This window comes from Narcine bancroftii, chromosome 5, assembly GCF_036971445.1.
Source record: "Narcine bancroftii isolate sNarBan1 chromosome 5, sNarBan1.hap1, whole genome shotgun sequence".
NCBI classification, from domain to species: domain Eukaryota; kingdom Metazoa; phylum Chordata; class Chondrichthyes; order Torpediniformes; family Narcinidae; genus Narcine; species Narcine bancroftii.
Genome location: NC_091473.1, coordinates 189,867,598 through 189,883,700, shown reverse-complemented (window position 1 = coordinate 189,883,700; position 16,103 = coordinate 189,867,598). Strand labels below are relative to the sequence as shown.

Below are 16,103 nucleotides of genomic sequence, written 5' to 3'. Positions count from 1 at the left end.
TAAAAGATTTTTTGACGGACACATGGATGAAAGAAAAATAAGCCACTTTCAAGTGCTCAGACGCAGATAACGCGCCAGCAGATGCGGCTGGGGGAGTGCAGCTGGGACGTTCAGGTGGCCAAGGAGAAGACGCCTTTCTGTCACCTGAAGGAGAGCCGCGTCCAAACGAACGCTGGCTCCTGTGGACTGTGGCTGTCGTCCCACTGCTACTTCCAGGTGTAACAGGGAGGGGGATTCTCAAAGCTGGAGATTATACCTACAGGAGGAGGGTTAGATAAGTGCTCCTCCTGGCCAGGTTCTCCACTTTCAGGTGGCCACCCGACAGCCACATTGGGGTAGAACAAGTGGCTTTACAGTCAGGTATTCTGGCCACCTGAAAGCAGCTGTAGAAGGTCCACTGGTGTGAGGGAGGGAAGGGTTAGATTGTTGTGGAGAAGGTTCACACAACATCATGGGCCGAAGGACCTGTACTGTGCGGAATGTTGTGTGTTTAATGTTCTGGGGACGTTAATTTTCACTCAGAGCACGCTGGGTGTTTAAGGCACATTTGGGTACAGACAGGGAGCAGACGGGCCGGGGAATGGATTAGGTTGTCACCGAGCTGACGTGGTGCACCTGCTCCTGCTGCAACGCCTTGACGAAGGCCGTCTTCAGCCGGTTGGTGTGCTCTGCCTTCAGTGCCTTCTTCTGGTTGGACGTCACGCACTGCTCGCATAGGATGCCGCCACTCTTCTCCTGCTTCCAGTGAGGGGTGAAGTCTGTTCGACACTGAGAGCAGACAAAGGGGTCGATGTGGGACAGCTGGAGGCGCCCCTTCCCTGGCGGAGGAAAGGAGAAAAGAAGTCAGCTGCAGGGTTGACTGGAGAGGTCCAGTCTGGCCCCAGGCATCCTCGGCTGTTCGGGGATTCAACTGCAGCCGTTACACTGGCAAAGGTCCCCCCAACACCCTCCCCAGGCCTCACATCCAGGGGTGCAAGGCTGCTCCGGCAAAGGGGGCTGCTCAGGACGCCTCATGGGGTGGCTGAGGCACCTCCTTACTGCCGTTTTTGGTGAGCTCTGGCACCGAGAAAATGAGCACTGCTCACATCCAACCCTCTGTTCACTGAACAGCACTCCTCCTGACTCTCGTCTCGGGAAAGGGTCCCATTTAGTTTACTATTCAGAAAACCAACCGCGCTATGTACTTAAGTTAAAGACACGAGGCTGGAGAAATTCACTCAAGCAGGTCAAACCTTGTACTTTATGTAGCAAAAATAAAGATGCAGAACCCATGTTTCGGGACTGAGGTATGGAAAATGTTGACAGGCTCCTGAATAAAATGGTGGGGGAGGGCATGGGGTGGCTCTGTGAATGGAAAGGGAAGGGGGTGGAGAGCTGGAGAAAATGAGATGGGGAAGAGAGGGAGTGGGCTAGCTGAAACTGGAGATGTCGATGATAATGCCACCCGACAAGAGGCTGTGGACAGACGTGTCAGCTCGAGAGTGGGACGCAGATTTGAAGTGGTTGGCCACTGGGAGGTCCCAGCCACTGATGGGGACGGAGCGAAGATGCTTGGCGAAGCAGTCTCCCGGTCTGCGTCCAGTCTCTCCGAAGTCCAGTAGATGACTGCCGCAGATTCAGAATTGTGGCTTCCCTTGGCAGGACAGTTTAGGGCCCCAAATGGTGGGGAGGGTGCAAACGTGGCGCTTCCTGCGGCCACAGGGGTTAGATGCTGAAGGGGTAATTGGTGGGGGGGAGGGATGAGTGGATGAGGAGTTACAAAGGGGGCGGTCCCTGCGGAAGGCAGAGAGGGGAAGATGTGTCTGGTGGTGGAATCATGGTGTGCTGACAGAAATTGTGGGGATTAGTATGATGGATACGGAGGCAGGTGGGATGGTAGGTGAGGACAAAGGGAATCCTGCTTTAGTTGCATCGAGGGGCAGAAAGGCCAGGGAAGATGTGTGGGCTCTTTATTGTGGAAGGGTACAAAATTCCTTAAGGATCTATGCAGGGTTTTCTTTTCCCCACCCCAACCGAAACATTGGCTGTAAATTCCCTCCTCCGCAGACACTACCTGACCCACCGAGTCACACTTGATGCCTGCATGACCAGAGTGGAGGGGTTGAGCAACTGACCCTTGAGAGTGTACCACGATGTGAGGTCGGGGTCAGTGCTGAGAGCCAGTGATAGGCCAAAGGGCCTGCTATCCTACGGTCGAGACAGATGACGGAATGGGGGCTAGCACTGATTGATGGAAGAATGGCCTGCTGTTCTGTAGGCAGGATGGATGAGAGGCCATGGGCTAGCACCACTAGACAGGGGAACAGCCTGTGGTGCTGCAGGTGGGATTGACAAGGGCCATGGGCTAGCACTGCTTGACAGTGGAACAGCCTGCTGTGCTGCAGGCAGAAGGACAAGGGGCTTGCACAGTTCAACAGGAGAATAGCCTGCTGTACTGCAGACGGGAAGGACATGGGTCACCGCTCGACAGGAGAAATGGCCTGAAATGCTGCAGGCAAGACAGATAAGGGGGCATGGGCTAGTACCACAATGGGGGAATGGCCTGCTGTGCTGGAGGCGGGAAGGATGAGGGGGTGTGGGCTAGTGCCCACCTGCCCACAAGATCCTCCCCACTTCACAGGGTCTAATCCTCCCCTCGGAGACCAACAACCAGCTCATGGGGGATTCCTACGCTTCTCAGGGATGCCCAACCACCCAATGGGGGAACTCCCCCCCTCCCCCATCTGAGAGGATCATCCCGTCCCACAGCCCACCTACTTTTATGGGGACCACCATCCTCCCCATTGGGTCCACTGTCCACCCCTCTGGATCCACCACCTGCCCCCCAGGGATCACCGACTACTCCACGGGGTTCCCGTCACCCCATGGGGACCACTGCCCCATTGGGAATCCTCCCCCCACCACCCACCTTGGCTCTCGATGACGCTCTGCACCACCTCCTCCAGCCCCAGCATGTAGATGAACTCGTTGTTGGCGGCACTGGGCAGGAAGTTGAGCAGGGGGGGCGAGGGCTTGGGTGGTGGGATCTCCAGCAGGGTCTTCTCCAGCTGCTTGCGCAGAGCCAGCTTGGCGGCAGCCTGGCTGCTGCTGGGATCGCCCAGGCCCCCCGCCCCGGCCCCCGCAGCCGTGTTCAGGCCCGCTTGCACGTGGCTTGGCACGCTCATGTACAGGGAGGACGGAGTGGAGCGCGGAGCTGTGATGGACTGGCCGGCCTGTGGAGAGAGGTGGGGGAAGTCAGGACAGGAACTGGCATCTCCACCCTCTCCACCCATCCACAATCCCGTCATACACCCTGACCCACACCTCCCCACCCAACCCCTGACAGAGAGAGGTGGAGAGCCAGGGCAAGAACTGATATCTCTACACCACACCCTGACCCACAGTCCCGTCACACAACACCACATTACCTGACCCACACTCCCAACCCCATGGGGAATAGGCGGGGGGGTGGGGTGGGGAGGGGAGTCAGGGCAGGAACTGGTATCTTCACCCCACACCCACCCACACTCCCATCACACAACCAACTCCCACACCACCTGACCCACACTCCCAACCCCATGGAGAAAGGGCAGGGTGGGTGAGGTGAGTCAGGGCAGTAACTGTTATCTCCACCCCACACCCACTCACACACACCCTCCCCTGCAGAGAGAGGGGGAATCAGGGTTAGAACTGGTACACCCAAGCACCTCCCCACTCCCACTGCCCCATACCCCTGCCTCACACCTCCACCTACACATCCCAGACTCCCACCTCTGTGGAGAGGTGGGGGGGGGGGGGAGTTAGTCAGAACAGGAGCAACCCTGCACCCACACACATCCCCACACTCAACCCCTGCTGGAGGGAGGGGAGAATCAGGGCAGGAATCGGGTGCCTCCATCCTGCGCTCACCCCACCCCACGCTCCAGTACTACCCGAAACCCTCTGGCACCACTAAAAAAGGTCTGTTCATTATACCCGCTCTCTTGCAGTAGCTACAGCTGTGAATAGTTATCTATCACTTTTTTCATCTTGGAATAGTGTGGTAATTTACTGCGCATCTGTCCACCTGCAGCAAATAGGAATTATGGTGCATGCACACGTTGTACTTGTGTATATGATAATAACACCATCAACTCTCATGAATGTTTTCAGTATCTCACTTAACTCCAGAGATGAATTTTAGGTGCTCTACGCATGAGGCAAAAAAGGCATCAGTGTGGATGGCTAGCATGGGCACTGTGGGCCAAACAGCAGGTTTCTGTACGATGACCATTGAACACAGAACAGTACAGCACAGTGGAGGCCCTTCGGCCCACAGTGCTGTGCTGACCTATGACACCCTACACCACACCAATCCAACCCTCCCACCCATAACCCTCTATATTCTTTCATCCATATGCCTGACTGAGAGTCATTTGAGTGCCCCCTATCGTTCCAGCCTCCACCACCAACCCTGGCAATGCACCCACCACTCTCTGTGTGAAAAAGCATCTCCCCTAAACATTCCTCCCCTCAGCTTAAACAGATGTTCTCCACTATTTGCTATTGTTGCCCCAGGTGCTGGCTGGCTGCCCCATCTAAACCCCTCATAATCTTCGACAGCTCCAAGTCACCTCTCATTCTCCATCGCTCCAACAAGAATAGCCCTAGTTCTGTCAGTCTTGCTTCATGAGACATGCTCTCCGATCCAGGCAGGATCTTGGTCAATCTTCTCTGCACCCTCTTCAAAGCATCTACATGAGGTGATCAGAACTGAGTTCAATACTCCAAGTGGGGTCTAACAGATGGACTTCAACCAGAGTTCTGCTCTCCTGTTCTATTCTCCTCTTAATCTTATAAACCTCTATTAAGTCGCCTCTCATTCTTCGTCCATTTTCTCCAAAGAGAGAATCCCAAGCTCGGCTAACTATGCTTCATAGAACATTCCAGCACAATTCAGCCCACAATGTGATGACCTATATATTCCGACAAAAAAAAAACTAAACCTTCCTTACCTTTATTTTTCTTCCATCCATGTCCCTGTCTATTAAATGCCCCTGATGTTCCAGCCTCCACCACCACCCCTGGCAATTCTTTCCAGTCACCACAACTCTCAGTGTAAAAAAAACTTACCCCTGGTGTCTCCCCTAAACTTCCCTCCCTTCACTAAGTACAGATGTCCTTTTAGTGTTTGCTATTCCCACCTGGGAAAAAGGTGTTGGCTGTCCATCTTATCCATGTCTCTCATCATTTTGTAGACCTCTATCAAGTCACCTCTCATCCTATTTCGCTCCAAAGAAAAAACTCCTCCCTCTGCTAACATTCTCCAATCCAGGCAAACATCCTGGTGAATCTCCTCTGCACCCTCTCCACATCTTCCACATCCTTTCTACAATGAGGTGACCAGAACTGAACACAATGCTCCAGGTGCGGTCTCATCAGAGATTTGTCGAGCTGTAACATGACCTCACGGCTCCTGAACTCAATCCCCCGACTAATGAAGCCCAGCGTCCCACAGGCCTTCTTAACTATCCTACCAACCTTCAAAGCTCAAAATGCAGCGGGGGTTGTAGGTCAATTGGGTGGCAGGGCTCCTGAGTCGAAAGGGCTGTATGTTTAAATTCAAATTTAAAATTAAACTTTTAAAACCTGTGCGCAACCTTCAGAGAAGTATGTATGGATTTGGAACCCAAGGTCCATCTGTTTCTCCACATTATTAAGTACTCAGCCTTCAGGTTGGACCTTCCAAAGTGCATCACCCCACATTTGCTTGGATTGAACTCCATCTGGCACTTCTCTGCCCAACTCTGCATCCTATCTATATCCTGTGGTAATCTACGATCAGCTTCATCCACAACTCCTCCAACCTACATATCATCCGCAAACTTACTGACCCATCCTTCACAACTTCTCCTCAGGTATTTATAAAAATCACAAAGAGCAGGGTCATCTGTCATGCTCATGAATCCTCACAACATCCTGGTCAATCGCTACACCCTTCCAGTGATGAGGTGACCAAATTCGAACCCAATACTCCAAGTGTGGTCTCAGCAGAATTTGAAAAAGCTGCAACATTACCCGACCATGTTGACCAGCAGAAGGTTGACATGGGGAGGGGGAAGAACGAGACTGACCTTTTGGTAGGTGCCTGTGGGATTCTGACTGGACACGGGGCTGTGGATGAGACCTGGCTTTGCCATCCTCATGTTCTGCATCTGGGCTGGGCTGGGAGCGATGACACGTTGGGACATTAGCAGCTGAGGCAGCGTGCTGTTAGGAACCGACCTGATGACCGGATGGCACTGCACCATCACAGAGAGAAAGAGACAGACAGACACACAGACAAACACAAATGAGCGGACATCAGACACCGGCTTACTCCACCGCAAGCCCAGAGGGTGGGGCCAGCCCTCGCTGGGGATGGGAGGGGAGAGGGGTCCCACCACAACATGCCCACCCACTATAACCCAGCACACCTGAAACCTCAAGAGAAGGGGGCATAGGCAGGGAGAAGGAGGGGGAAAAGGCAGGGAGAAGGAGGGGGTACAGGCAGGGATGGAGGGGGTAAAGGCAAGGATGGAGGGGGTAAAGGCAAGAATAGAGGGGGTAAAGGCAAGAATGGAGGGGGTAAAGGCAAGGATAGAGGGGGTAAAGGCAGGGATGGAGGGAGATAAAGGCAGGGAGCTGGGGGAAGTCATGGGCAATGATTTTGTGGGGGCCTGGAGGATGGGGTGTGATTCTGAGTGGAGACGGGTGTAGTACCTAATGGGGATGGAGGGGTCAGTTGCTGGATGGGATTCGGGTGGACAGGAGGGTGAGTGGGAGCGGGGAGTAGAAGACAGAATGGTCCACAGTGAGGGGAGGAGGGGTGTGGACAGTCTACCTATAGGTGATCCACAGTGTTGGGGGGTGGGGTGCAGACAGTTCACCTGTAGGTGATCTGCAGGGTGAGGGGGGTGGGAAAGTCTACCTGTAGCTGGTCCATGGCATGAGGGAGGTGGGGTATGGACAGCCCACCTGTAGCCAGTCCAGTGTGAGGGGGTGGTGGGGTGTGAACTGTGTGACTATAGTGTGAGGGTAGGGTGGGGTGTGGACAGTGTGGCTGTAGGTGGTCCGCATTATGAGGTGTCTGGGCCCTGGGTCGAATTGTGCACAGGGTGGGTGTGCTGGAAAGCCACAGTAGAAGGGAATGGGGGCTGGGTCTATGGCCACAGTGGGTGGGCTGGGGAGCCACAGTGGAGGGGGATGAGCTCTGGGTCAATTTGTGCCCATGGTGGGTGGGCTGAGGAGTGACAGTGGAAGGGGATGGGGCCTGGGTTGATCCATGCCTGCGGTGTGCATGCTGGTGAGCGACGGCGGAGGGGAATGCGGGCCTAGGTCTACCCTTTCCCGCAATGGGCGTGCAGGCGAACGGCAGTGGAGGAACCCTCTGACACAGTGCCGTGAGGGAAGGCGAAGCGCTGCCTCCAGCTGGTGCCAGCGAAGCCCAGCGGGTCGCCTACCTGAGATCCTCACAGGTTCTGAGGATCCAATACCTGAGAGATCGGCCGGGACGGGGGCTTGGACAAGAGCTGCTGGCCTCCTGGAGCCAGCGAGGACTGGCCAGTGGACGAGGTGCTCTGTACCACGGGAACCTGGAACAAACACAGACAGGCGTTTGGTTAACACCAGCACCAGGTCACCACCGACCGCAGAGGTTCGCCTTCCCTCCCTCACCGTGGGCCGCCCCCACTCCTGTTCCCCAATCTCCGTCCCATCCCTTCTCCCAGTCGCTGATCCTTGGAGGAGGAGCAGAGAGATAACGTCACAATCACTGATGCAGCGGAGATCCAATGAGAAGGTCAGAGGGGCTTGGCTAGGCGGTGTTTGGAAAGAAAACATTGTTGTGTTTAGGGTTTAATAAAAGAAAGTCGACTTCATGGGGTGCTGTAAGAAACGTGTGAGTGTATTCTTTAGTTAAGGTGTGATATTCAGTGCAGCTACACCCTGCCCCAGCTCTTCACGACCTGGCTCCATCTTCGTCAGACAACTGCGGCAGGCCTCTCAGGCATTAATCCTGCTCCGTGACCCGCTCTCGGCATTTCCTGGAGCCCATTTGTCCCCTCCCCAGACCCTTGGCTAGCTCCTGTGTGTGTCCAAGCGGTTCTCACCCCAGCGGGAGGTGCTGCAAGGTGCAATGCCCTTCAACTTCCGGCCCCTCAATCTGATGGTGACGGCTCAAACTGCCCCCTTCCGCACTGTCAGTGAGTGCGGCACAGAGTTGGGTCCTGTCAAATTGACCTCCTGGAGGGATCCAGGCAGCAGAAACAAGCCCAAACTACCAGCTCCACACTGCTGTCCGAAGCCCTTCCTGTTCAAATTTATTTAAATGTTATAATTGTCCCCACCTCTACCTCTGCCACTGGCAACTCATTCACGCACTCTGGTGAAGAAGATGCGGGAACCTGGCAGGAGCATGGATTGTGGAGGGTCACGTGACCGCTCCGCAGAGAATGTGGATCATGGAGGGGCTTGTGACCTCTACATATGGTACCTATTCAAAAGTTGCATCACCTGCCAATCAAGTTTGGACTCTGCCCACCCCTCAGTGCACACCTGACCACTGGCCCCTTTAATCACCCAGTGATTACCTGGGCCGGACCCTCCATCTTATTGCACGATAAAGACCACCATGCAGAGCAGTTCACTCTCTTTTGTCCTTCAGTCCTGAGATGAACTTTGCACCACTCCAAGTCACGAACGGTGGACAACGCTGGAGGAGTCGTTAGTCAGGTGTGGACTGCCCAGCGACTGGGGCTGTTAGACAGCATTGGAGCCGTGCCCATGTTAGACAGGGAATGGCAGGTAGTGGATTGTAATCCTTGGCTGTTATAGGTCTGTACAAAGTTGCTAGTATCAGTGGTGTTAAAGTCTGTTGTGACTGGGTTGTACTGCATTTATGCGAGTGTGAGCAGTTCCTAGTACGTATCGGTGGTGTGAAGTTTGTAGGGACGGATTACACTGTGTTGTGTGATTGAGAGTATTAGTGTGTGTAATCCCTGTTGAGATTCCCCTCCCCTGTATGTTTTAATAAAGACCCTTCCTGTGTCCAGACTCATTGCTCTTTGAACCCATCAAACTTGCTTCCCTTCCCACACAAGTCCTGGGAATCTTTTCTGCCCCCTTCCAGCTCAATGTCCCCCATTCTGGGTGACTGGAACTGTGCATGCCCCTCGATGAAGGGTTTAGGCCCACGAGCTATTTCTTCATCCCTGACCTGCTTGGCCTGTTGCTGATCTCCTCCAGCAGGTTGTTGGCTGCCGCCCCGGAGGTGGGGGGCGACCAGAGGCGGGCGCTCACCGGCTGAGCAGCACACCGCCAGACTCCCTGTTGGCTTCCTACTGACCTTACCTTCTGCACCACATTCTCCTTCTGCACTTGGCTCTGTCGGAGCTTCTTCAGCAACACCAGCCGGGCCTCTTCCAGCCTCAGCTCGTCCCGGAGCTGCTTGATGATCATCTGCCGCTCTTCGGGGCCCTTGCCCTGACAACAGACACAAAGACCTTGGCGAGTGGGGTGGGTGGGTGGGAGAGGAGGGTAAGGGAGGCTGCACAATCTCACTTCACCACAATCTAACCTTTCCTTCCCTCACACCTAGAACCCTCTAGTTTTCTTGCGTCCACATGTGGCTGTCTCAGAGTCTTGTGAATAATCCTATTATTGTACCAGCCTCCACCACCACCATCCTTGGCCACGCATTCCAGGTACATTGGTGAGACCAAACGGCGGCCCTCAGTTTCACCCCCTGGTCACACAGGTGGTCCATCCACGGCCCCGTCCTTTTCAAGGACTTTCCAAAAAAGCCATTGGCAAGATGTCACACATGAGGCTGCTTAACAAGATGGGAGCCCATGGAATTACAGGAAGGATACCAGCATGGGTAGAGCATTGACTGATTGGCAGGAAACAGAGAGGGGGAAATAAAGGGACCCTATTCTGGGTGGGTACTGGTTACCAGTGGTGTTCCCACAGGGGTCAGTGTTGGGGCCGCTTCTCTTTACGCTGTATAAAATTGATTTGGATTATGGAATAGATGGGTTAAATTTGCAGATGAGACTATAAAAGGTGCGGGTGGGTGGTGCTGGGGATTCAGAAAGGCGGTAGAGAGACTTGGACAGATGAGGAGAACAGAGAGAGAGGTGGTAGATGAAATTCAACGTTTGGAAGTGGACGATCATGCACTTTGGTGGAAGGAATAGATGGGCAGATGATTATTTAGAAGGGGAGAAAATTCAAACTTCCAAGGTGCAAAGGGTCTTGGGGGCCCTCGTGTAGGATTCCCTAAAGGTTAACCTCCAGGTTGAGTCGGTGGTGAAGAAGGCGAATGCAAAGTTGCCATTCAATTCTAAAGGGATAGCAAACAAGAGCAGGGATGTGATGGTGAGACTCTATAAAGCACTAGTGAGACTTCGTGGAGACCATGTACAGTTTTGGGCGGCTTATTTGAGAAAGGATCTGCTATTCAGAGAAGAGTTACTAGAATACCAGAATGAAAGGGTTAGTATATAAGGGACAATTGTTGGCTCTTGGACTGTACTCGTTGGGGTACAGAAGGATGAGGGGGAACCTCATACAGACATTTCGATTGCAGAAAGGCCTGGACAGAGTAGATGTGGCAAGGTTGTTTCCCATGGTCGGGGAGTCCAGGACAAGGGGCACAACGTCAGGATAAAAGGGTGAAAAAGATGCGAGAAACTTTCTTTAGTCAGAGGGTCGTGAGTCTGTGGAACTTGTGGCCACAGGTGGCAGTGGAACCGAGGTTGCTGGATGTATTTGAGGCAGAGATTGACTGGCATTTGATTTGTCAGGGTATCAAGGGTACGGGGAGAAAGGCAAGGAGTGGGGTTGAGTGGGAGGATGGATCAACTCATGATAAGAATGGTGGGGCAGACTCGATGGGCCGATTTTTGTGAGGAGGTGGTCGATGAGGGTGGAGCAGTGGATGCTGTCGGCATGGCCTTAAGTAAGGGATATGAGCAAGATCCCCTCTGAGTGGCTGATCCAGAAGGTAGTGCTGGGAGGATGTTATTCTGGTTAGGGGGCCTATGACCAGTGGAGTTCCTAAGGGATTGGCAAATCACAAATCGGTTGGCAAAGTGCAGCTGCAGCTCCAGTGACCCGGGTCTGAATCTGGTGCCATTTGTATGTCTGTGTGGGTTTTCTCCGGATGCTCCCAAACCGTACAACTGCACAAGGGGCTTGTAGGTTGGGCCCAAGCTTGTAGCTCAAGCTGTCTAAATGATTGAGTATAGGAGTTGGGTGATACGGTGAAATCGTGGAAGATATTGGTGAGGCTAAATTTGGAGCAGTTTTGGTCACCTAACTACAAGAAATACAGCAATGAGATTGAAGGACTGCTCTGGGACTTGACAAACTGAGTTATAGGGAAAGGTTAAACAGGTTAGGACTTTATTCACTGGAAAGAGGGTGCAAGACTATAGTGAGGGGGGGGTGGAATTTAGAAGGAACACGAGGGGACAGTTCTTCACTCAGAGGGTGGTGGACACACTGAACGAACTGCCAACGTGGTGGAAGCAGGCACGTTGGCTTCCTTTAAGAATGACTTGGATTACTATGTGAATGGGAGAGGACTGGAAGGGTCTGGGCCTGACATGGGCAGGTGGGACTACAGCAAGAAGGCAGGTTGTTCAACCATGCTGTGGGACTCAGATGATGATGCTGGAGAATCACCTTGGGACTGATTCCCAAGGTGTGTGCCAGTAATGGGTGGGGGGAGTTTAATTGTGGCGCACACTAACAAACCATTGTTGTAAAGCATTTCTTTTCTTCCAATTACTCAGAATGGCATACCTGCACCAGATCTAGGGGAGGCAGGTACTGTTGTGGCTTTCTTCTGCTCTATATTTAAAGCAGTTTGTAGTGGGTATTGTTTAATTGCGTGCGTGTGTGAGATCCTGGTAGTGACATTCCCTCGCAGGGAAATAGTCTTTTGTTATAACCAATTCGTGCCCAGACTCATTGCTTCTTGGACCTGCTAATCCTGTCCCTCCTATTACAGGAGCTAATTGGTCAGTGCTCAGTTCCCATCAGGTGCCATCCTACCCCATGTTAAGTATCTCGGTCCCCGCAGTTGCTATGCATCGGCAGCTTTTATGTCCCTGCCCGTGACCTGCGCCACTCGACCGGGCACGCCAGGGATGGGCAAGGCGAGGTCGGAGAGACGGAAGGGATGGTGGGTGCCATTGTGGTGACCCGGTGTCAACAAGGACATTGTGGGGTGTGGAGGGTGGCCTTTGCCCAGTTGCTCACCTTGAAGATCTCCAGGTTGGCCGCTTTGATCCTGTCTTCGAAGCGTCCGTTGGTGCGGGGGCTGGAGACCTCGTTGTCCGACAGCACGATGATGTCTGGGGACGGGGTGCTGCGCTCCCTGTCCGTGTCGCTGAAAGGGAGGGGGGGAACAAACGCTCAACATTGCCCTAGGCAGCACCTCGCTGGCCGCTCTCCCTCCTCCACGCCCACCCTGGAACCCGCTTCTCTTCTCCCCATGTCACTCACCCACCTTTACTCTGGGGAGACACAGACGCTCAAGCCAAGCACTTTATAAAGTAAAAGGGGGCAGGTTTGTCATGCAGACTCCCCAGCTCTTTCTAACGTGTAGTCACCGGTGCAGTCTGCTGAAGTTCACCACAAAACCTTCAACGTGAAGATCTCCAAAATCTTCGGAGTGGCTCGGTTAGCACATTTAAACAGGAAAATCTATGGATGCTGGGGTGAAGCACAGTACACAAACGTGCTGGAGAAACTCAGCAGGTCACGCAGCGTCCATGGGAAGTAAAGGGTGACCAACGTTCCAGGCCTGGGCCCTTCGTCAGGCATCAGCTATTGCAGCGCTTGCGACCCAGGTTCAAATTCACCAAGGTCTGTGAGGAATTTGCACGTTCAACCCCCCCGTATTTTGTCCCAGGTGATCTGGTTCCCTCCCACATTCAGAAGAAGGTTAGTGGTTTATTTGGGCCACACGGGTGCATTTAGGCGGCGCAGGCTCATGGGTCGGAAGGGCCTGTTGCCGTGCTGTATCTCTAAAGTCAATTAAAAGAGAACTACAAAACATTTAAGTGCGGAAAACAGGTCCTTCTGCCCTTCTAGTTTATGCTGAAGAATTATTCTGCCTTGTCCCACTGACTTGCACCCAGTCCATAGCCCTCCGTACCTAGACCTGTCCAAACATTTTTTAAATGTTAAAATCATCACTTCAGCTGGCAACTCGTTCCACACTCCTGTGTGAAGAAGTTCCCCCTATCACACATATACAGTGACTTTTAGGGGGAACTTCTTCACACAGGAGTGTGGAACGAGAAATAGTGTATATCATGACTAATGTGATTTATGGTGTGAAAAATAAAAAAATTTAAAAAAAAAAAAAAAAAAAGTTCCCCCTAAACTTTTCCCCTTTCACCCTTAACCTATATCCTCCGGTTTGTATCTCACCTAAGATCAGTGGGAAAAAGCCTACTTGCATTTATTCTGTCTGTCTCCCTCATAATTTTGTATCAAATCTCCCCTCATTCTTCTACGCTCTAGGGAATAAAGTCCTAACCTGTTTAACCTTTCCCTGTAACTCAGTTCCTGAAGTCCTGGCAACATCCTACTAAATCTTTTCTGCACTCTTTCAATCTTACTGATATCTTTCCTGTCGTTCGGTGACCAAAACTGCACACATTGGCCTCACCAATGTCTTATACAACTTTACCATAACATCCAAACTCCTGCACTCAATACTTTGATTTATGAAGGCCAAGATGCCTAAAGCTCTCTTTACAACACTATCTCCAACCCTATCTACCTGTGACACCATTTTCAGGGATCCCAGATCCCTCTGTTCTACCACACTCCTCAGTGCCTGACCACTTGAAAACGACATCAGCAAAGCAGCAGAGACGTGTTTCTCAGTGACACTGTCTGTGGGTGAGGGCTTTATTCAGCCACACCACTGGCAGTTCTACCTAAAGTCACCCTCTGGTCCTTTATATATGTATTGTTTGTCTGTTATGTTTGGCTGTGTGTTTTTGCATTAAGGACGAGAGAACACTGATTTGTCAGGTTGTAGCTGTACATTCGGATGATAATAAACTTGAACTTTACAACCTCCTGACCTGCAGTACAGTTAGTGCAGCGGTTAGAATGCCAGCGACCAGGGTTCGAATCTCGTGCTGTCTGTAAGGATTTTGTATGTTCTCTCCATGTCTGCATAGGTTTCGTCCAGGGGCTCCGGTTTCCTCCCACCCTTCAAAACATTAGGTTAATTGGGTAAAGTGGGCTTGTGCTTTATGTCTAAATGTAAATTTAAAATTTGTATTCTGGTCCAAAGTTCATGGAATGACCCAGCCACTGAAAGCACAATTACCTAGTGACCTATCACTGCTGTCTGTGCTCGGGAAGGTTGCTGCATTCCCTCTGTGAACAGCAGGAGCTTCAGCTCAAAGGGCACGCCAGCATCTGTAAAATGTTCAGAAAGGTGCTGAGGTCAGGGCAAGAGCAAGGGTGCCTTTCAGTGCAGTTCCACAGCTGGCCTGGAGGGGGTGTGGCTGAGCAGCCTGCCGTGAGCACAGAACCAGGCCATTTGCGCCGACCTCACCAAGCCGTTGTCGTCTACCCGGGAGAGACCTATTTGCTGGCTTTTGCCCACACCTCCCCCTCAGAGAAGGCTCGACGGACTGGATGGCCTACTCCTGCTCTTTCTTATGTTCCTCTTGCAGTTTCACAGACACCGTGTGGGAAAAGGTACCTATCAGGATCCTGTTAAATCTGTGAAGTGTTGGCTCCCTGACCCTGGGGAAAAAGACCATGGCCTTTCACCTAATCCATGCCCCTCTTGATTTTATAAACCTCTGTAAGATCCACCCTTAGCTTTCAATACTCCAAAGAGAAATTTCCCAACCTCTTCTGATAACTTGAGCTGCCACATCCCAGGAAAATATTTTTTGCCCCCTTCTCAGATCAATAACATCCTTCCTCCAGCCGGGCAGCTGGAAACCCACACAGGTCATAGGGGAGAAGGTAATAACTCCTGACAAGTGGCAGTGGATTCGAACCAATGTTGCTGAAAGAGATCAATCAGCTATCAGGACCCCTACTGGCACCCAAGGGAACAGTCAGCAGTCCCATTCCCCCTTCAGAGGCTCGTACCGCAAGGCCTTTTGGCCCAACTCAGAACTGCTGCACCCAAGTCTGCAAAAAAGACAGAGGGTCACGAATGCAACTCAGACCATCGTATCACCCCTCCTTCACCCACTCCATCCACGTCTCCCACTGTCTCGGTAAAAGCTGCCGACACATTCAAGGACCCGGTCCCACTCTCTTCACACCCCCCGCCCACCCACCTTCCCGTTGGGCAGAAGGTACATGAAAACATGAACCTTCAGATTCAAGGAAAGTTTCTTTGCTGGTGTTATCAGGGTCTTGAATGGGCCCCCATAGTGGCAAGAAACAATACATTTGCACTGTTTTAACCTGTACTTTTCTCTGCACCTTGCATGTTGTAACACGATACCCTGCACTTTTTTTTTGACTTGCCTGAATAGTGCATACATAGAACCAAGTTTTAAATTTAGATATACAGGTACACAATCCTTTATCCAGACGTCTAAAATCTGAAAGCTCCAAAAAGTGGCATTTTGTTTTCCTGGTGGGGGGAGAGAGAGAGAGATCAGTGCAACTAGGTTGGGGGGGGGAGGGGGAAAGAGACGGCAGTGTGACTCAGGCGGGCGGGGGGAGAGAAGGCAGCGTGACTTTGGTGCGCGGGGGGGGGGGAACAGAGATTGAAGTGCAACTTAGGCGGGCGGGGGGGGGGGTGGAGAGAGATGGCAGTGCGACCTGGATGGGTGGGGGGGGAGAGAGATGGCAGCGCAACACAGACAGGCGGGAGGGAGAGAGACGGCAGCGCAACTCAGACGGGCGGGTGGGAGAGAGACGGCAACGTGACTCGGACAGCCGAGGGGGGAGAGATATGGCAGCGCGACTGGAAAGGGGTGGATACGGCAGCACAATTCGGGTGGGCTTAAATCTGGGGCAGTTGGCCTTTGTTTTGAAATCCGGAAAAATCTGAAATTCGGAACACTGTCCCCCAAGGGGTCCAGAGAAAGGTA

General features: G+C 52.6%; 1 protein-coding gene across 11 annotated transcripts in view; it reads right to left on the bottom strand.

Moving 5' to 3' along the window:
- The window catches only part of gatad2b (GATA zinc finger domain containing 2B), a 100,685-nt gene that overhangs the window by 18,978 nt on the left and 65,604 nt on the right, over positions 1-16,103 (bottom strand). For all 11 annotated transcript variants that reach the window (XM_069940324.1, XM_069940325.1, XM_069940323.1 and 8 more), the window contains 6 exons: positions 12,268-12,397; positions 9,349-9,480; positions 7,494-7,592; positions 6,093-6,260; positions 2,909-3,212; positions 616-818 (listed from right to left, as the gene is read on the bottom strand). In XM_069940324.1, the coding sequence (XP_069796425.1) occupies positions 616-818; positions 2,909-3,212; positions 6,093-6,260; positions 7,494-7,592; positions 9,349-9,480; positions 12,268-12,397 (1,036 nt within the window). The remainder of the gene's footprint in view (positions 1-615; positions 819-2,908; positions 3,213-6,092; positions 6,261-7,493; positions 7,593-9,348; positions 9,481-12,267; positions 12,398-16,103) is intronic.